Source organism: Myotis daubentonii, chromosome 3 (genome assembly GCF_963259705.1).
Source record: "Myotis daubentonii chromosome 3, mMyoDau2.1, whole genome shotgun sequence".
NCBI classification, from domain to species: domain Eukaryota; kingdom Metazoa; phylum Chordata; class Mammalia; order Chiroptera; family Vespertilionidae; genus Myotis; species Myotis daubentonii.
The window spans coordinates 149,296,639-149,321,075 of record NC_081842.1 but is presented as its reverse complement, the minus strand read 5'-3'; the positions used below and the strand labels follow the sequence as shown (position 1 = coordinate 149,321,075).

Sequence of the window (24,437 nt, the reverse complement as noted above, 5' to 3'; positions counted from 1 at the left end):
TCACCACAAGAGGAAAACAATGTAACTATGCAAGGTGACAGATGATAACTAGACTTATTGTGGTGATCATTTTGCAATATATTGAATCATACAAATATTGAATCATGGCCCTGGCCAGGTAGATCAGTTGGTTGGAGCATTATCCTGATACTCCAAGGTTGTGGGTTTGGTCCCCTGTCAGGGCACATACAAGAATCAACCAATGAATGCACAAATAAGTGGAACAACAAATTGATCTTTCTCTCTTTCTCCCTCACCCCCTACTCTCTCTCTAAAAAGGAAAAAAAAATCAATAAAAAACAAAACAGTCCGGCCATTGTGGCTCAGTGGTTGAACGTTGACCTAGGAACCAAGAGGTGGCAGCTGGATTCCTGGTCAGGGCACATGCCCGAATTGTGGGCCAGATCTCCAATAGGGAGCACAAGGAGGCAGCGGATTGATGATGTTCCTCTCTCATCGATGTTTCTATCTCTCTATCCCTCTCCCTTCCTCTCTCTCTAAAAATCAGTAAAAACATTAAAAAAACAAATATTGAATCATTATGTGTACTGTTATGCCCAGATTTCAAGATCCCCAAGAAAACTACACCAGGGAGCCAGTCCGATGCAAAAGCAGAGGGTCCTTTATTGAGCTAGCTAACTCGACCCTGCCTTCCGGCCGATGCAGTGACCGGAAGCAGAGTGTCCCCACCATGGGAAAAACAGGTTTTTAATAGGGGGTGGAGTGAGGGGAAGGGAGCTGACTGTGGGCCCTGCCGATTGGCCAGGCGCCCGTCGGGTTTTCTTACACAGGATGTGGTCATCTCTACGGCGCGCACGTCCCTTGATTGTCATTGGTTAGTTTAAAGAAATCCCGGGCGTGGCCAGCAGGGGCCTGGGCTTCCGGGAAGAAGGTACTCTCCTGAGCACATGGCGGCTGCCCCAACATGGAGGGTACGGGGCAAGATGGAGGGCATAGCCCTCGCCCTTTCATGTACAACTAAAACTAATATAATGTTATATGTCAATTATACTCAATTTAGAAAGAAAAAAGCTGGGAGTAAAGTTAGACATGGTTAAAGTCAGAGCTCTTGTTTTACAAAAGAGAAAAATTAAATCAATCAAATGTCCACTGGTTAGTGACAGAGCTGAACCAAAAACAAGGGCTCCTGAGTTTTAGCCCATTGCTTTTGCCTATCACCACCAGGAAAATGACCCTGAGCCTATGGAATTCTTAACTTTATTAACCAGGTTGGAATGGAGCCTCTTGGTTAGAAGACGGGATGCAGGCCTAGGAGCTAGATGGTCAGTAAGGTGGGAAGAATTCAATAGGTGTGCCATGGGGGAAACTGGTTTCTGCCTCCACGGCCCGGAACAAAGCTCCTGCAACCCTTGTAATCTCCTTAGGACCTAAGTGATAAGAGCTCTAGGTGCACCTTTTGTTCTAAAATTATTCTTTAACCCTCGTTCCCCATCCAAGGCTCCTGAAGCCCTTGTAATTTCCTGGGTGATAGGAATGTCTTTGTTCTACTGAGGCTCCTGGATGAGGACTGATCACTGGAAAACCAAGCCACGCTTAGAAGTTTGGAATTTTCAACACGCGTTTCCCGCCCCCGCCCCCTCCCCCCATTCTCCTGAGAAGGAAAAGGGGCTTAAAATGGAGTTAATGATCAATCATGCCTATGGACCAAGACTCCATGAAAATCCCCAATGTTCAGGTAACTTCCTGGCTGGTGAACACCTGGAGGTGCTGGGAGAGAGGTGTGGCTGGAGGCATGAAAGCTGGAGCCCATTCTGATAGATCCTCCCTTCCCCCAACTGGTGGGCGGGGTGTGACGTAACCTGCAGCCCGGAAATACCTGAGTGACTAGCCAGGTACCTTATATGGACTATACATTGGACCACCAATCCACACCTGCCAAATACCCTAAGCCCTTGTCCTATATGGACCATACAGTAAGCCACCAATCAGTGTGCGCCGAGTACACTAAGCCCCCACCCCTTCCCATTCCACCCCTCAAAAGGCGTGCCCACCCCTGCACGTGCTGCTGCCCTCCCCTTGCGAGACAGGCAGGTCCTTCTCCTCTAATAAATCCTGTAGTCCTGGTTTTCCGCCTCTGTCTGATCTTTCACATTCCCTCAGCCCTGACCCTATGCATCTGTCATCCAATGTTCACCTGCATCCTTTATCATATCCTTTTATAATAAACCAGGAAAGGCAAGCACATAGAAATGTGAGTCACTCTAGCAAATTAATGGAACCCGAAGAGGGTGTGTGAGAGGCTCCGATTTATAGCCAGTTGGTCAAAAGCACAAGTAAAAACCTGGGCTTGCGACTGGCATCTGAAGTGGAACTGAGCCCACAACCTGTCGAATCTAATGCTGGTCTGGTAGTGAGACAGGCCAGTAAGCCAGGACAAGTGGAATGGGGAAACTGGGGCAGGTGGTGTCCAAACTGGCAGATACAGAAGGTCCCCTCCCTAGAGATAACATCTAGGCCTCAGTTGTATTTCAGCTCCCGACCCCGAAAAGCAGCAAAACCAGGGGGTGACACCAGGACCAGCTGCGATGACTGACAAGCCCCTGCCCTAACACTGACCAATCAGTGGAGACCACAACCAAAGGAGCACACCTAGAAAACTGATGCATATTCTGCTAAAACCCTCCCCTGAGACCTCCCCTAAGATTTCTGCCTGCAAGGGAGGGATAAAGGCCTCAAGACAAAGGACCCAGCTGTCACTCCCCCCCCTCCCCCCACCCCCCGCCGCCCCATCTCCTTTCCCCTCTTCTTCCCCCACTGGCATGCCTCTCCTAAACTCTAAGGGGCCCACGGGACTTGCAACCAGGGGAGCCATGGGCAGCCCCAGGCAAGGCCCCCTTTCCCTGACTTCCCAGAGAGCTAAGGCAGCCCAGCCCAGGCTCTCCTGTTGCTCCTACGCCAGGGGTGGGGACCTTTTTTCCTGCCAAGGGTGTACCTGTCACTTTTGTTCTAGAAAGAAATTGGTTTTGTTTTTATTTTCTTGCAGGTTTATTGAGACATAATTGACAGATAACGTTGCCCAGGTTTAAGGTGTATCACATAATGGGTTGATACGTTCTATATACTGCAAAATGATTACCGTAGTTAGTTTAGTTAAGATCCATCCCCTCACCTGGTTACAGTTTTTTTTTTTTTTTTTCTTGTGAAGAAAGCTTTTAAAATCTACTCTCTTCTGAGTCTGTTTCTCTAAATTTCTCAATAACTCGGTCAGCTCCCTGAACTCCTTTCAGAAGCCCTTTTACTGTTTAGATTAGCGAGGGTGGATTCTGTTCTTCGAGATTGGAGAACTAACTGATGCAGTGAGCGTTTTGGTGGTAAGTGGAAGCTAACAGTGGCACCCAGACTCAAGTGTTCATTTTAAGCACAACGCAGTTTCCATTTATGTGGAGCCTGATTAAGAGCCATTTAGAGTATCTTGTGATATAATACAAATTTAAATATTTGGTCTTCTTCCTGTTCCTAGCAGAGCTTCCTTAAAACGCTTGGAATTTCCTGAGTGATGAGGGTGATAGGTGTGGCTTTTGTTATTCAAAAGCCCCCTTGCAACCACACCTGAGATTACGCCAATACGGTGAACCGGGGTGAGCCGCTTTGATAGGCTCAGAATGGGAGCTTGTCATCAGAAAGACTGAACACTTGATTAGAGGTTTGGAACTTTCAGCTCCACCTTGACCTCCAGGAGGGGCGGGGGTTCAGAGATTAAATTCCTTAAAACCTTCTAGAGGAGGAGAGAATCAGAATGCTTCCGGGGTGGTGAACACGTGGAGGTGCTGAGATGGTGTTGGACGGGAGAGGGCCTGGCAGCTCTGGGCCCCTGGGCCTCTGCCCACTTCCACGTGGCTGTTCCTGAGTCTCATCCTTTATCATGAACCTTGTAAGGTAAGTACTGTGTTTCTCTGCGTTGTGTGAATTGTTGCAGCAAGTTAAGAACCCGAGGAGGGGGTGTTGGGAACCTCCAAATGTGTAATCTGCCAGGCAGAAGTGTGGGTCGCCTGAGCACTCCATGTGCGGCTGGCATCTATTAGGGGCAGACTCGTGGGACCGAGCCCTTAATCTGTGGGGTATGTGTTAACTCCCCGTAGTCAGTGTCGGAATTTATTAAATTATGGGAAATCCGGTTGCTGTTGAAGAATTGGTTGTTCGTGTCAGAAAAACCACATAGTATTGTATCTAGTTTGACTTTAAAAGCTTCCTGCAAATAAGACATATTAAAAATAAGCCCGGGCCAGTGCGTCATCCATTGGACCAAAAGGGTCTTGGCTTCAGTTCCCTGTCAGGGCACGTACCCAGGTGGTGGGCTCGATCCCCAGTCAGAGCACGTGCAGGAGGCAGCCAATTGGTGTTTCTCTCTCACATCCACGTTCCTCTCTCCTTTTCCCTTCCTCTGCCTTTCCCGTTCTCTCTCTCTAAAACCAATAGCGGTAATAATAATAAAGCTGGGTGATGAACACAAATATAATATACAGGTGATGTATTGTAGAATTGTAAATAATAATAAGGCAGATAGAAGCTAAAAAAGACTTGGAGACATACTTGATCATTTGTTTAGAAATTTTAATGGGTTTTGACGTTACTAGCCAGATTTTAACAAAAACTTTGCAAAATTGGTGGGTTGAATTACCAAATGAGTATCAAGATGTCCTAAATATGAAGCAATAGTGTAATTCCATTGGAATCTGTGTACCACGATGAGATATCTTTATTAGCTAGGACTTCATTAAAACCAAGTACCAAAATAAACTGAACTAGGTCTGTAAATTGTCATATCACAAAGTGTTAAACAATATTTTTTTAAATAGCAAATATGTATAAATGCATTGCTTTTCCCATATCACTCATTACATATTGTGGGTGTATACTAACGTTTTTCTTTTTTTACTAATGGGGTAGTTGATCACAATTTTGGATTGGTCTAGGCCGGCGTTTCCAAAAGTGTTGTCTGTGGATCTCTACATCAGAATTCTCCAGGGTACCCCTTAAATGCTGTTTCCTGAGCCTTGTGTTTAAGACATAACTGTTACTAGTGAAAAGGACCTGGCCCTAAGGGGGTACCCCTAGGACAGTGGTCAGCAAACTCATTAGTCAACAGAGCCAAATATCAACAGTACAACGATTGAGATTTCTTTTGAGAGCCAAATTTTTTAAATTTAAACTATATAGGTAGGTACATTGTTATTAACTTAATTAGGGTACTCCTAAGGCTTAGGAAGAGCCACACTCAAGGGGCCAAAGAGCCGCATGTGGCTCTCGAGCCGCAGTTTGCCGACCCCGGCCCTAGGGCCAGCTGGTAGTCTGTGAGTTCTTGATTTAGTGCAGAAAAAATTTCACAATATGAGTCCAGGTGAATTTTAGAGGATGTTTATTAAAGCTGGGGACAGTGAAACAAGGAAGGGCTGGGGAAATGAGCCTAGACTGCTCTTTTTTTGGCTCACTAAAAAGTCAGAGAGAAGGGGAGGGGGGCTCGGGGACATGTTCAGGGAGTTGAACTGGGATGAACTGCTGCTGCTCATTGCTGCCCTGGTTGTAAGCCTTGTAGGGCCTCTTAGAGTTCAGGAGATGCATCCCTGTGGGAGAAGAATCAGGGAAAGTGCGGGGTAAAAGGGGGCTTGGTCCTGGGAGGGAGAGGCTGGGGGTTTAAGGGAGGTCTTAGGGGAGGATTTCAATACAACATTCATCAGCTTTATGCTGAAACCAAAATGAGATTTATTCTCGTAATTTCATTTGTCCTTGGGTGTGGTTGGCAAATGGCACTGATTGGATTTCTGCTATCTGTCCCCCTGAGTAGGTTGTTTTAAGCTATTTACCTTCTGGTTAGGGAGGAAAAGTGCTAACCATGCACTCTTTTTTAAAAGTTTATCTCTATTGTTGAAAGTATTACAAATGTCCCCTTTTCTTCTCCCATTGAGCACCTCCCCTTGCTTCCTCAACCTCCCCAGGCCTTCTCCGCCCATTGTCTGTTTCCATGGGTTATGCATATATGCATTTAAGTCCTTCGGTTAATTTCTTCCGGCCCTCCTCCCACCCCTCCCTCTGAAATACGTCTGTCTGTTACATGCATGCTTCAATGTCTCTGGTTCTATTTTGTTCATCAGTTTATCTTTTTCATTAGATTCCACATATAAGTAAGATCATGTGATACTTGCCTCTCTCTGACTGGCTTATTTCTCTTAGCATAAACCATTTACTCTTAAATGTTCCTGGTTTAGGGAAGATAGGATTTACTAGATGGCTGCAACTGCTTGGCATTCTGGTTTTTCCAGAGGGTTGCAAACTGCTGTGTAACTATCTGGTCTCAGTTTCCCTATTCCCGTTTGTCCTGGCTTACTGGCCTGTCTCAAAATCAGCACCAAACTGAGATATTCTTTGGGGTTTAATAAGAGAAATTGAAAGATAACAAAACAGAAAAAACTGTATGACAACATGATTCCCTGATATTTAATGCTGTTGTCTGTGAAATATCTCAAGTCACTGGCAAAATGTTTTCTGCAAGTTGAACCATTGATCTGCAGCAATTTCAACCTAGGTTTGCTGCTGCATTGAATTGAGTATACATGTAAAGCCTGACTTGATTTTTTTAAATATATTTTATTGATTTTTTTTACAGAGAGGAGAGGGAGAGAGAGTTAGAAACATCAATAAGAGAGAAACATCTATCAGCAGCCTCCTGCACACCCCCTACTGAGGATGTGCCTGCAACCAAGGTACATGCCCTTGACCGGAATCAAACCTGGGACCCTTCAGTCTGCCAGGCCAACGCTCTATTTACTGAGCCAAACCAGTTAGGGCAAGCCTGACTTTATTTTATCAGTTACCTTATTTAAGTAGTTTTGTTTATTTAATGAACTAAAGGAAAAAACTAGAAGCAGAAGACTAGAAAGTGAGTGAATATGTGCAGAAGGAGAACCCAGAGATGGACCTTTTTGCAGGACCCTCCTTTTGGTTGTTGTTAATCCATTGATTTTTTTTTCCTTTTTTTTAGTGCGAGTGGAAGAGAGAGGGAAAGACAGAAACATCACTGGAGAGGAACACATCTGATTGGCTGCCTCCTGCACAAGCCCCAACCAGGGCACGAGCGCTGACCAGGGCCCAGGCCAGGGAGGAGCCTGCAACCAAGGTATGTACCCTTGACGGTAATCCAACCCAGGACCCTTTGGACGCTCTATCCACTGAGCCAAACTGGGCTCAATGTCAAAATAATTTAAAAATTCATTTAAGTTCATTTTCTCTTTTTTCTTTACCCAAGGATATGTTTTTCATTGATTTTAGAGAGAGGAAGGGAGAGAGAGAAATACTGCAATCAATACAAGTTAAAAAACAAACAAAAAAAAGAACTGGAAAAGCTGCTAATAAAAATATTGACGGCCCTAACCGGTTTGGCTCAGTGGACAGAGGGTCAGCCTGCAGACTCAAGGGTCCCAGGTTCGATTCCGGTCAAGGTCATTTACCTTGGTTGCAGGCACATCCCCAGTTAGGGGGTGTGCAGGAGGCAGCTGATTGATGTTTCTCTCTCATTGATGTTTCTAACTCTCTATCCCTCTCTCTTCCTCTCTGTAAAAAATCAATAAAATATATTTTAAAAAAAATATTGACATCAAATGCAAATCAGAGGTCAAATTTTGAAACCATGAAATTGAATAGGAAGGAAATAAGACGGACTATAAATTATGTCCTTTAAAGTGTAGTGTATGTGTTACTTGACTCAAAACCTTTTTTCATGCTTTGTCAACTAATAGGCCTGGTTTCTTCAAATAATTATGGAACATCCTGCCTGTCACTAGTACTATTCTCTCAAAGTCATATTTGTAATACTTTTTAGCATCTTGCCCAAAATTTAGTTATTCTTAATATCTGTCTCACTAAGCAGGTCTTCCCAGGTAAACTTACCTATGATGGCATAGGTATAAACATAGGTTATGCCAGTTCTTTGTTCCAACTGTCTTTTTTCCTATTCTATGGTCATAAGTGTATACCTTCCTGACAGCAGAATAACCCAAATATGTATTAAATAATTCATTCATCAAAGAATTATTGAGTATCTGCTATATGCCAGGCACTGTTTTAGATACTTGGGATACATCCTGAACAGAACTGGTAAAAATCCATATGGAGCTTACAATCTAGTAGGGCAAGGAGACAATAAATAAGATAAATGCAAACATATAGTATGTTAGTTATTAGGACGAAGGAGAAAAGTAAAGCAGAAATGGAAATAAGAAATGCACGTATGCGTGTATCTGATGTTTAATTTAGGTAAGCTAACTATGAAAGATCTCATTGAGAAGGTGATGTTCAAAGCAAGATCGGAAGAAAATGAGGGAATGAGCCATTCCACTCTGGGGCAAAAGCCTTCCAGGCAAAGGGGACAGCTAATGAGAAGGCTCCGGCAGAAGCACAGCTAGAGAGTGTTCTGGGATCAGCAAGGAGGCAGGTTTGGCTGAGTGCAGTGCACTGGATGAATAGCAGGCAGCAAGATCAAATACGATAGGGGGGCAGAGGGGTGGGGGTAGGAGTGGGGGTAGGAGGAGCAAATGATGTAGAGCCTTGAAGACCATTGCAAGGACACTGGATTTTACTATGAAGGAAAAGGGGAGCCACTGAAAAGTTCTGAGGAGTGGAGTGACATGAATTGAATACCAAGATCATTCCTTGGTATTCAAGGAAAAGAGATGTTAAATATACCCCTGGCTATATCATTACAATCATAATAAGTGCTACCTAATTAGGTCATAATGAAAGTTCTTACCAGGAAGACCTAATCTAATGGAGACCTCCATGAGGGAATGGCTTTAGGCTGACACCTGCATGTGGGATGGAAGGGAAGAGAGAAGAGCCTGTTATAAAAGCCACGAGAGAACACAGCGCACTGGGATGAGCTAACAGTCAGTGTGGCTGAAGGGTTGGTGGAAACTGATGGTAGATAAATCATCTAGGATCTTCTAGTTTATCTCAAGGGTTTTTTAAAAAAAAATTTATATTTTATTTATTTTTAATATTTTATTGATTTTTTTACAGAGAGGAAGAGAGATAGAGTTAGAAACATCGATGAGAGAGAAACATCGATCAGCTGCCTCCTGCACACCTCCTACAGGGGATGTGCCCACAACCAAGGTACATGCCCTTGAGCGGAATCGAACCTGGGATCCTTCAGTCCGCAGGCCAACGCTCTATCCACTGAGCTAAACCAGTTAGGGCTATCTCAAGGGTTTTGATCTTTAGCTTAAAACTAATGAAAAGTAATTGAACCATTTAAAAATTGTTAATAATGATATTTGCCTTTTTAAAAGATCTCTCAGACTTCTCCGTGGAGCGTGGACTTCTCCCTTCCATTGGTTCTTAGGAGGAGAGCCTAAAACTTGTTTAAAGAAATTTGCACTTGCATTAATCGCTGGCTTTCACTTTCTTTGACTTCCCTTAGACCTTTCTTTTTTTTTTTTTTTTTAATTAAATCTTTATTGTTCAGATTATTACATTTGTTCCTCTTTTTTTTCCCCCCCCATAACTCCCCTCCTCCCAGTTCCCGCCCCACCCTCCGCCCTCACTCCCCACCCACTGTCCTCTTCCATAGGTGCACGATTTTTGTCCAGTCTCTTTCCGCATCTCCCACACCCCTTTCCCCCCCAAGAATAGTCAGTCCATTCCCTTTCTATGTCCCTGATTCTATTATGATCACCAGTTCATTCTGTTCATCAGATTATTTATTCACTTTTTAGATTGACTTGTTGATAGATGCATATTTGTTGTTCATAATTTGTATCTTTACCTTTTTTTTTTCTTCTTCTTCCTCTTCTTAAAGGATACCTTTCAGCATTTCATATAATACTGGTTTGGTGGTGATGAACTCCTTTAGCTTTTCCTTATCTGTGAAGCTCTTTATCTGACCTTCCGATCTGAATGATAGCTTTGCTGGATAAAGTAATCTTGGTTGTAGGTTCTTGCTATTCATCTCTTTGAATATTTCTTGGCACTCCCTTCTGGCCTGCAAAGTTTCTGTTGAGAAATCAGCTGACAGTCGTATGGGTATTCCCTTGTAGGTAACTGGGTTTCTTTCTCTTGCTGTTTTTAAGATTCTCTCTTTGTCTTTTGCTCTTGGCATTTTAATGATGATGTGTCTTGGTGTGGTCCTCTTTGGATTCCTTTTGTTTGAGGTTCTCTGCACTTCCTGGACCTGTAGGTCTATTTCTTTCACCAGGTGGGGGAAGTTTTCTGTCATTATTTCTTTAAATAGGTTTTCCATATCTTGCTCTCTCTCATCTTCTGGCACCCCTATAATTCTGATGTTGGTGCGCTTGAAGCTGTCCCAGAGGCTCCTTACACTATCTTCGTATTTTCGGATTCTTTTTTCATTTTGCTTTTCCAGTTGGGTGTTTTTTGCTTCTTCGCATTTCAAATCTTTGACTTGATTCTTGCGCTCTTCTGGTCTGCTGTTGGGTGTCTGTATAATATTCTTTATTTCAGTCCGTGTATGCTTAATTTCTAGTTGGTTCTTTATCACAACATCGAGGGTCTCATTAGATTTCTTGAGGATCTCACTACATTTATCGGCTGTCTCACCAGTCTTTTCGAGGGCCTTACTAAGTTTATCGGCAGCTTCTAGACAGTTCTTAAGAGACCTTAAAAGTGTGGGTCTGAACTCAATATCCTCCATTGACAATTTTGTCCTGTTTCTTTGTCTCCGCATTTTTTATGCTTTCTTGGTGCACCCCCTAGTGGTCTTTGTGTGCAGTCTTGTTGTAGTTAAGCCTTGATTGATGTCGGCAATACCCGGGGTGATTTGACCTCCAGGCCAACTGGCTATGAGAGTCTGCTGTGTCTGCAGTGGGAGGGCTTCTGTGCTGGATCTCTAGGGCGGTGCTAATCTAGCGTTTGCCTGAGGCTATCCGGCAAATGGTTCTGCGCAGGGCTTGGGCGGGGCGGGTCCCCGAGGATCTACAGGGCAGGCGGAGCAAGCAGTTATGGCTGCTCTCAGTTCCTTCCCCAGGGGCTCTGCCTCTCAGAGTCCCAGCAACTGCTGCAAACCTCGGAGAGAAAGCTGCCTTCGAGTTCCGACCGAAGCCAGACAGTCCCGCTTCTCCCGTTTGAGTCTGGGTCCCCAGAGACTCGCCCGGATCTGGAGCTCAGAGTCTGAAACTCCCTCCCGATTGAAAACAACAACCGCGCTCTCCGCCGCCAGCCCGCTCCGCGCACTCCGCACCTGAGTATTTCACTTAAGCACTGCGCCGCCTCTGAGTCTGGGTATGATATTCCCTTTCCTCCTAGTTGTAGAATTTCCACTCAGCCAGCCTTCCTGTGGTTCTGGATGATGTCTGTTCTGTCCTTTAGTTATATCTCTGAAGTGGTTGTTCGAGGCAGCGATCTCCGGCGTTAACCTATGCCGCCATCTTGGTTTCTCCTTAATATCTAGACCTTTCATTATATGTGGGCCACACCTAGATTTGTACTTACCGCACACCCTAAGTCCTTTCTTTTCCCTGCATAGTAAGATTTTAAACAACAACAAGAACTCAAATACTAAATCTAAACAAATTTGACACGATTATTGACTCTTCCGTGGGGTGTATTTGTTTAAATTTATTCATCGTTGAGTTACTTGGAAATAAAGGCTTTCTAATCTTTTCTTTTACTAAAGTCAGCCATTTTCAGTGTTTTGAATAAGAAGAGCCTTACTAATGTAAACATGCCTGCAGGTCCTTTTCTTTAAGTGACCTCTAGTGTACTGCTGTTTTGTGAGCCCTTGGTCCCGGAGGACCTCCACTCACATAAAATGACCGAATTAGGACATGCCAAGGTCTGCGAGGACCCCCAGGTTTGAGCTTCAGGGAATGAGGGTGATTGGTTTTGACAGCTTATCTGGCAGCTCCTCGGCTGTTTTTGTCCTCCCTTCCCCACCTAGGAATCAATATATTAAGACTTCAGAATCGCGGCAATAGGACCCAAAAGGCGACTACTGTGCCAAATACAGCCTTCTAATACACACCCACAAATTATGAGGAGGCGGTCACTAAATCACGCTCCTCCGGCAGCTGTTGGGAAACAGCTCCTAAGTGCCACTTGAAACTCCATGAACTACTTGAAGCTGTTGTCAAATACAAATAAAAATGCACTTGAAGAAAAACATAAAACCCAGTGAACCCTCGGCGGCTACCTCATATTAAGCTCTCGGCTGGACAAACGTGTGCAAATGATGAAAACGCCGCAAGCCCAAACTCGGGAACTTCCCAAATGACCCCGCAGGGCTGCCGTTGTACAGTGAACGCCCCGGGCGGCGCTCCTGCTCGGAACCCTCGGGCTCTCTGCTCGGTGCCCGGCTGGCCGGAAGCGCTCGGCCACCCCGCGCCCTGGGCGTGAGGACCTCCAGGCCGCGCTCCGGCCTCTGGCACGCTTCTCCCGCCCACGTGATGCGCGGCAGCCAATGGGCGGGCCGCGCGCCGGAGGGCGCCTATAAGGGCGCCTGCCGCAGCCGCCAACAGCCACCATCCGGGTGAGAGCTGGCGGCGACGGTTGGTGGAGGGCCGTGGAGAACCGCTGCCTGCACCATTTTATCCTGTGCAAGCTCCAGGGGACGATCAGACAAGATCCTTCTTACAAGACGTAAGAGCTTCTGCGGGGAGCGCGGTCCTGGGACCCCCGCTGCGCTGGGACCCCCCGGGTGGGCAATAACCGTTTTTTTTGCCTCGCGTCCCCTCCCCCATCGGCACTGGGCGACTGGCGAGGCGGTTGGGGAGGCCAGGCCGGCGCCGGCCACAGCCCAGGTGAGCTGCCAGTTGGCTTCCTTAGGCCTCGTCTAGTGCAAGCTCGTTGACCAATAGACCCTATTAAATGGGATGTGTTTTTGTTGCTGTGGTTCGGTTGGGTTTGGGGGCTTTTTTGTAAGGTTGGGATGGGCGGGAGGTCGGGCGAGGAGTCGGGGGCCCGCCTCCTCTCCATCTGGGAAAACACGCCGGGATGGCTGGATCGGGGGGCCGCGGCTGGTGCGGATCGCTGACGTTTAGGGAACGCACGGGAGACTCAGTGCTCTGGCTGCAGCTGGCATTTTTGTGGCGTTTATTATGGAGATCAGCATCTGGGACGGGGAAATTCCTGTCCTTGATTCATTTATTCGTTCCACTATCATTAAGCCGTTGGCAAGCTTAACTCAGAAACGGTGGTGAGCCTGATCTCAAAGTGCTAGCCTGTGTTAGGAATTAAGGTGAGGTGTGAACAAAAACCAAACCATTGCATTAGTTCAGGTGGGAAGTGACGAGTGAACAAAACCAATGGTTTGGGAGACGGAGAAAATATGTTTTATTGATTTCAGATGCTGGGAGATAATCACTGATGGATCAACTGCCTCCTGCCCGCCCCACGTTGGGGATTGAGCCTGCAACACCGGGCATATACCCTGACCAGTAACCTAGTTCACAGGTCAACACTCAGCCACGTCTGGCCAGGCCACAAGAAGTATTCACAATATGTCCATTCAGAGTCAGTCATTTGTGTAGAGATATTGTAGACCATATCCGGGGAGTTTGTAGATGGAGTATAAATAGGGTACAAAGTGGGGAAGATTAGTGGATTAGCCAAATAAGATTATGAGCAAATAAGATCTGGAATTCCACCCTGGCCCTCTATTTTGTTTTTAATCCTCACCCGAGGATATTTTTTCATTGATTTTTACAGAGAGAGAGACAGAGAAGTATTGATGTCAGAGAAACACATTGACGAGCCCTGACCTGAGCTGGGGAGGATCCTGCAATCGAGGTACATGCTCTGGACTGGAATTAAACCTGGGACCCTTTGGTCCACAGGCAGATACTCTATCCACTGAGCCAAACCAGCTGGGGCTGGGTTTTGTTTTGTTGGTTTGGGGGGAGGGGGTTGTTGTTGTTTTAGCATCATTCTTTTCTCTAGCATAGCATAAGTGTCTGTAAAGAGACTGTATCCCCAATTTCTAGCTCAGTGTTTGGCCTCATTGTAGGTGATTTATAAATATTTAACAAATAGAATCTGGGGGGAAATGTATCCTGGAAACTAGAGAAGAGTTTTAAGGGGGTCACAATAGTCTAGTGGCAGATGTAGTTGAGAGGTTAAATGAGATAGGGTTCAAAAAGAACCCATTGGATTTAACAACTAAGTATGGTGTTAACCTAAATGTAAGGGAGGGAGTTTTAGAGAAATGGTGGGGAAAAGTTGATTGTGAAGTGGGGGGTAAAAACAAGGCCATTTTTAAGGATGTTCTGAGGTGAGGTACAAAAGAAAGAAGACTGGGGCTACGAGGAGACAGTAGGATGAAGAGAAGAATTTTAGGGATACTTGAGAAAGTTTATATGGGAGGGTAAGTTAGGATAGAAATGTTGAAGATCCATCGAGAGGGAGCAGGGACTTCAGAAGGGGGTCATTATCTAGAGTACCAAGAGCATTTCTAGACAGGACTCATTAGCTTGCAGGGAGCAGCAGATGAGAAGACTGGATTATTGTACAGAAGATACATTTTCGACATTACCTGTTTGACCTTCATTGAAGCCTCATTTATATTTTATTTTTTAAATACATTCTTATTGATTTCAGAGAGGAAGGGAGAGGGAGAGATAGAAAGAAACATTAATAATGAGAGAGAATCATCGATTCGCTGCCTCCTGCATGCCCCCCTTTGGGGATCAAGCTGGAAACTGGAGCATGTGCCCTTGGCTGGAATTGAACCTGGGACCCTTCAGTCCGCAGACGGACACTCTATGCACCGAGCAAAACCAGCCAGGGCTTTATTTATTGGTTTTTAAATTGATTTGAGAGAGAGATTGATTTGTTGCTCCATTTATTTATGCATTCATTGGTTGCTTTTTGCATGTGCCCTGACTAGGGATTGAACCCACAACCTTGGCTTAGGCCGAAGTGGTTCTCAACCTTCTGGCCCATTAAATACAGTTCCTCATGTTGTGACCCAACCATAAAATTATTTTCGTTCCTACTTCATAACTGTCATGTTGCTACTGTTATGAATTGTAATGTAAATATCTGATATGCAGGATGGTCTTAGGCGACCCTGTGAAAGGGTGCTTTGACCACCAAAGGGGTCGCGACCCACAGGTTGAGAACCACTGGCTGAGGGGGACGACACTAACCAACTGAGCCTACCTGGCCAGAGCCCTGATTTTATTTTGAAGAAACGTGTCTCCCTTGAATTGGAGGCAGCTCATTTGATGATGCAGGATTTAGTGTTTGAGCTCATTACTTTTTTTTTAACATTACTGAGCCCGAAACCATCTGATATTCAAAAAGCCAAATTCTTTTTGCTGTACTGCTTCCTTCCTGCATGTGTAAGATCTACTATGATGTCCCAAGATATATTAAATTTTTTTAAAAAATATATTTTATTGATTTTTTTACGGAGAGGGAGGGAGAGGAATAGAGAGTTAGAAACATCAATGAGAGAGAAACATCGATCAGCTGCCTCCTGCACACACACGCCCCCCCCACTGGGGTTGTGCCCGCAACCAAGGTACATGCCCTTGACCGAATCGAACCTGGGACCCTTCAGTCTCAGGCCGACGCTCTGTCCACTGAGCCAAACCCGTCAGGGTTTAAATTATTTTTTTTATCAGCTTGATTCCTTGAAGCTTCAGTGTGCATATTGGGCAACACAATTTAATACCTGCACCATTGAGGTAGTAATAATTGAGGAATTAAACTTTTTTTCTTGGAAAACACAAGAAATTGGTTGGTCCTGGTGTTTTTGAAAGGAGGAAACCTTGAATTAGAGGTGAACTTTCATGTTTCTAGGAACATTTTGGAAACAATTTTTGCTAATGTATGCATTTCAAGAAATCTTTGGCCGAAACCGGTTTGGCTCAGTGGATAGAGCGTCGGCTTGCGGACTGAAAGGTCTCTCTCATCGATGTTTCTAACTCTCTATCTCTCTCCCTTCCTCTCTGTAAAAAAACAATAAAATATATTTTTTTTAAAATCTTTGATCTATGTGTATTTGTCAGAAATGACTTTGAAATATTCACAACCACCCCAAAGACTCTCTTTTTCTTAGAAGTTTGAAACTTTACTCTTGTACAATGTTGGTAGAACTAGAAGTTGGAATAACATCAGGAGAACAATTAAACATCTAGCAAAATTTGAAAACATTGGCCCAGAAATTGTTAATAGAAATAGGCCAGCCCTCCCCCCAAATATATATATGCAATAGGTAGTGGCATGTATATTCATTAATGTACATATGAGAATATTCATTGCATTGTTACATGTAATATCCATATGTCCACATCCATGTGACATTATGCAGCCATTAAAGGGAAGGGTGGCTACCATAGAACATTTCTTTGGTGAGGGGTTGGGGGAGGCATTTTTCTAAGATGAATTAAGTTCTGGTAATGATCAGCACTCTGTTCTGTAAAAAAAAAAACGCCATGTGATTTCTAAAAAATACATAGGAAATTGCTAATAGTAAGGAGAGAGTCCAGTTGGCTGGGGAACAAGAATGGAAAAGGAAACATTGTTGTAATCAATGGGCAAAAACTGCTTTGAAAGCAGCAGTAACAATAAAATGGCAACTCACCATAAACATTAGAAACAACAGTGGACTTTCATACGAACAAGATAGTGATGGGTTATACATAGTAGCCAGCATATTTGTAACTCCATACTTCAGCATGCTGGAGTATAAGTCATTTTAGAGATAACCAGACTAAAATGAATGATGTTATTTCTAATATCTTGCAACTGAACATGACCCACCATTATGTCAAGATAAGGTGAAAATCTCTTGGTTTGTGTTGCTGGGGCATTATGTTGGCATTTTGTTTCATGTTAATAAAAATAATTAAGGCTTTAGAGACAATTAAAAAAAGTGAAATTGGCAGCTAACACAGAAATTTGCCAAGTATCATCATTATTATTTATTTCAGAGACAGAAAGGGAGAGGGAGAGAAACATGAATGATGTGAGAAAATCAGCTGCCTCCTGCACACCTCCCACTGGGGGGTGGAGCCCACAATCCAGGCAAGTGCCTTGACTGGGAATCAACCGGTTCATAGGTCAAAGTTCAACCACTAAGTCAAACCAACTGGGCACACATAAGTTCTTTTCAAAAAATTTTGTGAGTAAACAGAAACTTCAAATACTTTGAACAGTAAGACTGGGATAATTGCAAATCAACACTAATAAAAGAGAAAAATGGTAATTGGCGTACGAGCTACCCTTTTCATTGGCTAATCAGGGCTATATGCAAATTAACTGCCAACTAAGATTGGCAGTTAACTGCCAACTAAGATTGGCAGTTAACTGACAACTATGATTGGCAGTTAACTGACAACTATGATTGGCAGTTAACTGACAACTATGATTGGCAGTTAACTGACAACTATGATTGGCAGTTAACTGACAACTATGATTGGCAGTTAACTGACAACTATGATTGGCAGTTAACTGACAACTATGATTGGCAGTTAACTGACAACTAAGATTGGCAGTTAACTGACAACTATGATTGGCAGTTAACTGACAACTATGATTGGCAGTTAACTGACAACTAAGATTGGCAGTTAACTGACAACTATGATTGGCAGTTAACTGACAACTATGATTGGCAGTTAACTGACAACTATGATTGGCAGTTAACTGACAACTATGATTGGCAGTTAACTGACAACTATGATTGGCAGTTAACTGCCAAGATGGCGGTTAATGTGCATATGTAGGCACAATGCAGGGAGGTGAAAGGGAAAGCAGGAAGAAGCCCCCTGCCACTGACAGTGATCGGAAACCCCGGGGGGAGCTAAGAGCTGGGGGGCAGGGCAAAGGCGGCCCTGGGGCGGCCCCCCAGCCATGATCGGAGAATCAGGTGCCTTTTCCGCCCTGGCCAGTGATAGCAGGAAGTAGGGGTGGAGCCAGCGATGGGAGCTGGGCACGGTCGAAGCTGGCAGTCCCAGGAGCTAGGGGTCCCTTGCCTGGGCCTAAAGCGAAGCCCACAATTGCAGGGCCGCTGCAGCTGCGGGTCCCCGCTGCCCGGGCCGGACTCCTCAGCCAGAGGCGTCAGGCCTGGGCAAGGGGCCGATCCTGCGATTGGACGGTGATGGGGGTCAACGCCTGAGGGCTCCCAGTATGTGAGAGGGGGCAGGCTGGGCTGAGGGACACTCCTCCCCCCCCACACACACACCCAGTGCACGAATTTCGTGCACCGGGCCCCTAGTATTTTATAAAGGGACCAATTTATAGTCCTCTGCTAAACAGAGAGCTTACCGCACATTAGAAACCAGAACCTCTAGCCAAGCAATGCACAGCATTTACTTTGAAAAGATCAGATTACCAATATTAGCTGTTCTTTTTCCCACTGATAATTATCAGCTGTTGTTTTTGGCCAGTTCATCTGTAGCCCTTCATCACAGTGCATTTTATTATTAAAGAATTTTAACATACAGGGAAATATATATATAGCCAGCTTTGCTTGTCTATATAGGGTTTTCCGCAAAAACCATTTAGCGCATACTATACAGGTGTGACTATTCACACCAAGTTTTTGAGCATACATTTAAACATTTTCCCTACCTAATCACCATATCATTCTCATACCTATCAAAATGAACAATTCCCTAAATTTCCCTAGTCTCCAAAATATATTTAGTAGCTTATTGCAAATATTTAATATAGAATAACTTGAGTTTGGTTATTATGTCTTAATTTTGAGCAATTTCTCTTTAGTTGAACATACACATAATCTGTGATTCAACTATTTTACTTCTGGTTTAATACACAACATAATGTTGCATATATATATGACATGCATGTTCACAACAGCAGTAATTGTCATAATCAATTATTTGGAAACAACACAAAGGTCCCAGTAGGAATGGATGAATGATAATTCTATAGTAGAATACCATACAGCAATGAAAATGAGCAAACAACATAGGTAAATATGTGGCTAAATCTCACAAATATAACATTGATGAAAGGAAGCCAGACACAATATAATGCACAGCAAATCTAGAAAGTTTTAAAACAGTAAACTGTGATGATAGAAGTCATAGTGGTTATCTTTGTAATTAGGACACTCAAAAGGTAGTCTAGCTTTAAATAATTGAAAAGTGAGGATAAGAACCATTTTCCTTTTTTAAAAAATGTTTTTCTTGATTTTATAGAGGAAGGGAGAGATAGAAACATCAATGATGAGGGAAAATTATTGATCAGCTGCCTCCTGCATGCCCCCCCTCCCGAATGGGGATCAAGCCCCAACCGAGGCATGTGCCCTGACTGGGAATCGAAATCATGACAGGTCATTGCTCAACCAGTGAGGCACACCAGCTGAGCAAGAGCCATTTTCAGTTGTGATATTTTAGACTATCATCTCCTTTGTTCTTAAAGATATATATATATATGAAAAGTCATAAGATGAAATAAATTATAAGATTGGTAATCACCTCCAAGTTAATGTAGTAGTACTTAATCCTGGCTACACATCAGAGACACCAAGAAACTTTAGAGAGGGGGGGAGAGAGACATCCAATTGCCTCTCGTACACACCCTGACTAGGGATCAAACCTGAGACCTTTCGGTGTACAGGATGACACACCAACCAACTGAGCCACTCCAGCCAGGGCAGAAACACCAAAGTAGTTTAAAAATCAAGTAAACGAAACTAATTTCCAAGTCCCACCTCCCAAGGTTGGGGCCTGGGCAGTGCTACTTTTAAAGTGATTGACAAAGCTCCCATCCATTCGGATGGCTACTTTTAAACAAAAAATCCAGAAAATTACATGATGTTCAGATGAGGAGGAACTGCAACCCTGTTGAATGTTGGGAATGTAAGATGATGCTGCCACTTAAGGAAAATACTTTGCAATTCCTCAAAAAAATTAAAAATAGAATTACCATATGATGTAGAAATTCCAGTAACATTTCTAAAAGCAGGTCCTGAAGAAATATGCACCCATATTCACAACACTTCTTAATAGGCAAGAGGTGGGCCAAAGTGTCCACCAATGAAAGGATAAACAAACTATGGTACAAGCATACAGTGGAATGTTATTGAACTTTATAAAATGGAACATTTTAACATAGCTACAATATAGTTGAAGCTTGAGAGCATTATCCTAATAAACACTTTATTTGATAATCATACTTATCATTTTGCTAACATACTTGGTGTAATACCTTTGTTCTCTGAGCTGTAAAGTAACAATGCTTACTAGTTACATTAGATACTGTCTTTCTGAAATACTCATGAAGTTTTAAACTTTTATTTTAGGTGTAGCAATATGCACTGAAGAATAGCATTTTAACATGTTTTTCTAATTGTTTTAAAAGAAATAATTTTATTTAATTAGCCAGAAAATCCTTTATTTTTGCCATTTCCCCTTCATTGAACTAATAATTGTAGAATAACTATATATGAATATTATTTGTAACTCCACCTGCTATTTTATTTTTCCAGAAACTTACAGACTTTTCCTGCTAAGACATCAATTTGTGTCTTAGAGAAACAGAAATACTGTGAAAGATTGAAATAACCTAAATCATCCAAAACTAAGGCATACATACATAATGAAACAACTTCTAGTACTTATATAGAACAAGGTTTGTATTTGTTTAAAAATGGATTCATTTGTCATTTGGTTTTTAAAAAGCATTACGTGCGTTAAAGTACAATAGCCGTTACTCTTGAATATACTTTCAGTCCTATAGAACCATTTCATTTTTATATTTTAAATCTTTATTGTTGAAAGTATTACATATGTCCCATCCCCGCCCCCCCCCATCTGACCCACTCCAGCCCTCCCCTATCCCCCCCACCCCCAGGCCCTCACTGCCCCATTGTCTGCATCCATGGGCCATGCATATATGCATCTAAGATCCTTGGTTGATTACCTCCCTCCCACCCACCCACCACCCTCTCCTTCCCTCCAAGATTCCGCACTCTGTTCCATGTTTCCATATCTCTGGATCCACTCCGTTCATCAGTTTATTTTGTTAGTTAGATTCCACATATGAGTAAGAACATGTGATACTTGTCTTTCTCTGCCTGACTTATTTTACTTAGCATGATATTCTCCAGGTCCCTCCATGCTATCTCAAGAGATCCTTCTTTTTCACTGCTGCTAGTATTCCTTGGTATAAATGTGCCACAGCATTTTTATCCACTCATCTACTGACGGGCTCTTGGGCTGTTTCCGGATCTTAGCTATTGTAAGTTGTGCTGCTATGACAGGGGTGCATTCATTCTTTCTGATTGGTGCTTTGGGTTTCTTTGGATATATTCCTAGAAGTAGAATCACTGGGTCAAATGGCAATTTCGTCGTTAATTTTTTTAGGAAACTCTATACTGTTTTCTGTAATGGTTGCACCAGTCTCACATTCCCACCAGCAGTGTACTGCTAGGGTTCCCTTTTCTCCACATCCTCACCAGCACTTATCATTTGTTGATGATAGCCATTTTGACAGGTGTGAGGTGATTCCTCATTGTTTTAATTTGCATGTCTCTGATGATCAGTGACTTGATCATTTTTTCCATGTCTCTTGGCCATCTGTATGTTCACTTTGGAAAAGTGACTATTTAGGTCCTTAGGCCATTTTTTAATTGGATTGTCTGTTAGGTTGCATGAGTTCCCTATATATATTGGATATTAACCCTTTATCAAATATATCATTGCTAAATATGTTCTCCCATATGGTAGGCTTTCTTGTTGTTTTGTTGATGGTTTCTTTTGCTTTACAGAAGATTTTTATTTTGATGTAGTCCCATTTGTTTATTTTCTGTTATTCTTAATACTTTCAGTGCCTATAGAACCATTTGAAAATAACTCAGTTTTGTTTTATTTTTCAGAACATGTATTTGTAGACATTAGAATATCAGAATTTGAAGCAATTAAGAATGTCTCTGCCAAGTAGACAAATAGCTATTATTAACCCTCCACCACCAGAGTTTATAAATACTAAGAAAAATGGGAGATTGACAAATCAACTGCAGTATCTACAAAAAGTTGTCTTAAAGGCTTTATGGAAGCATAGTTTTTCCTGGCCTTTTCTGCAGCCTGTGGATGCTGTGAAACTACAATTGCCTGTAAGTATCTACACTAATAAAAGAGAAAAATGGTAATTGGCGTACGACGATACCCTTTTCATTGGCTAATCAGGGCTATATGCAAATTAACTGCCAACAAGATGGCGGTTAATTTGCATATGTAGGCACAATGCAGGGCGGCGAAAGGGAAAGCAGGAAGAAGCCCCCTGCCACTGACAGTGATCGGAAACCCCGGGGGGAGCTAAGAGCTGGGGGGCAGGGCAAAGGCGGCCCTGGGGCCGCCTTTGCCCTGCCCCCCAGCCATGATCGGAGAATCAGGTGCCTTTTCCGCCCTGCCCAGTGATAGCAGGAAGTAGGGGTGGAGCCAGCGATGGGAGCTGGGCACGGTCGAAGCTGGCAGTCCCGGGAGCTAGGGGTCCCTTGCCTGGGCCTAAAGCGGAGCCCACGATCGCGGGGCCGCTGCAGCTGCGGGTCCCCGCTGCCCGGGCCGGATGCCTAGGCCAGAGGCGTCAGGCCTGGGCAAGGGGCCGATCCTGCGATTGGACGGTGATGGGGGTCAACGCCTGAGGGCTCCCAGTATGTGAGAGGGGGCAGGCTGGGCTGAGGGACACTCCCCCCCACACACACCCAGTGCACGAATTTCATGCACCGGGCCCCTAGTGTCTTATAATTAATTATATTAATTTTTTTTTAAACAAAACTGTGTAAATCTCTAAAACAAATAAACTAGTCTTTAATATTGTAAAATACCAGAGGCCCATCCGTAGGCCTGGCCAGCAATCAGGGCCACTCAGGTTCCCCACCTCTCCGCCTCCTCCTTCCCTCAGCACCCCTCCACCCCCCCATTACCTGCCATGTTCTGCATCACCCCCTGGTGGTCAGCGCATGTCATAGCAAGCGATCGAACTTCTCCCAGTTGAAATTCCAAGGGGACACTTTATATAGAGATAGATATTTAATATTAGCCTTTTATATATAGATAGATATTTAATAAGCAACTGATTTACTCAGCACCACTAAAGAATACCCCAATGAGTATTTTTTCCTAAACAATAAAGCTCATTTTTCTGAGTATTGAAATTATTGTTTTAACAGTTTGTGTACATGCTTTCTTGTCATAGCTTATGTCACTTGACTTTTATTTTGTTATTTCTCATCCAAAGATATTTTTCTATTGATTTTTAGAGAGAGTGGTAGGGAGGGCCACGGGAGAGAGAGAGAAACATTGATGTGAGGGAAACATATTGATTGGTTGCCTGCAACTGAGATATGTGCCCTTGACTGGAATTGAACTGGGGACCAATAGAGCAGGCTGATGCTCTATCCACTGAGCCAAAACATCTATTTAATGTGGTTGTCATGAATGTTGCTCTTGACAGTTCCTGGCAGATTGTTGCATCACAAATAGAATTCAACTTTAGGTTTTACGTTAGGAATTTTTAGCCATCTTATAACAGAATGGCTAAGTAATCCTATATAATAAAAGGCTAATATGCAAATCAACCGAATGGCAGAACAACCAGTCACCATGATGCCCACTGACCACCACGGGTCAGACGCTCAATGCAGGAGCTGCCCCTGGTGGTCAGTGCTCTCCCACAGGGGGAATGCTGCTCAACCAGAAGGCAGGCTCACAGCTGGCTAGCGCAGGGGTGGTGGCGGGAGCCTCCCTTGCCTCCGACGCAGCCCTAAGAACCCCCCTCCCCCAGGGGGAGCGGGCCTAAGCTGGCAGTCAGACATCCCCCAAGGGGTCCCGGAATTACGAGAGGGTGCAGGCCAGGCTGAGGGACACCCCCTTCCAGTGCACAAATGTCATGCACTGGGCCTCTAGTGTGTAAAATAAAAGTAAGTCATGGAACTGGGATTATACTCTGGATCTCTCAGAGTCGATAAACACTAATTTATTTTTCTTCATGCCCTTTTTATTCTCCAGTATGATTCTACTTTTACATTCTTGTGTTTGTTATTTTTAATGATTTTTTTTTTCCCATTCTGAAAAATAATGCCATGGCAATCAGATTTATTTTTTATAATTGATGGTTTTGGTTTCCAGGTTATGGCATTCCTTAAATTTCTTTGTGTGCCAATTGTAGTTCATTCATTAATACTAACATTTTTAATGTCTTTTTGAAAACTATAGGATTATTATACCATTATCAAAAACCCAATGGATTTAAGTACAATTAAGAAGCGCTTGGAAAATAAGTATTATGTGGAGGCTTCAGAATGCATAGAAGACTTCAGAACAATGTTCTCGAATTGCTATTTATACAACAAGGTCTGTAAGCCTTATGCTTGCTAATTCTATGCTGTTACATATAGGAGATGTGTATAAGAAAGTGAACTGATTTCAAATATCGTCTTGATTTGGGGTATTTTATGTATTTTTAAGGATAATGATTATTTTTACTAGTTTTCCTAA

The 24,437-nt window shown here is 43.5% G+C and overlaps 1 protein-coding gene across 1 annotated transcript in view; it reads left to right on the top strand.

Annotated features, from left to right (window-relative positions):
• Nucleotides 1-21,827: 21,827 nt before the first annotated feature.
• BRDT (bromodomain testis associated) overlaps nucleotides 21,828-24,437 on the top strand; it is a 35,734-nt gene continuing 33,124 nt past the window's right edge. Inside the window, exons 1-2 of the mRNA XM_059688882.1 lie at nucleotides 21,828-22,054; nucleotides 24,156-24,293. Coding sequence (XP_059544865.1) covers nucleotides 21,866-22,054; nucleotides 24,156-24,293 — 327 coding nt within the window. The 5' untranslated portion in view covers nucleotides 21,828-21,865. The remainder of the gene's footprint in view (nucleotides 22,055-24,155; nucleotides 24,294-24,437) is intronic.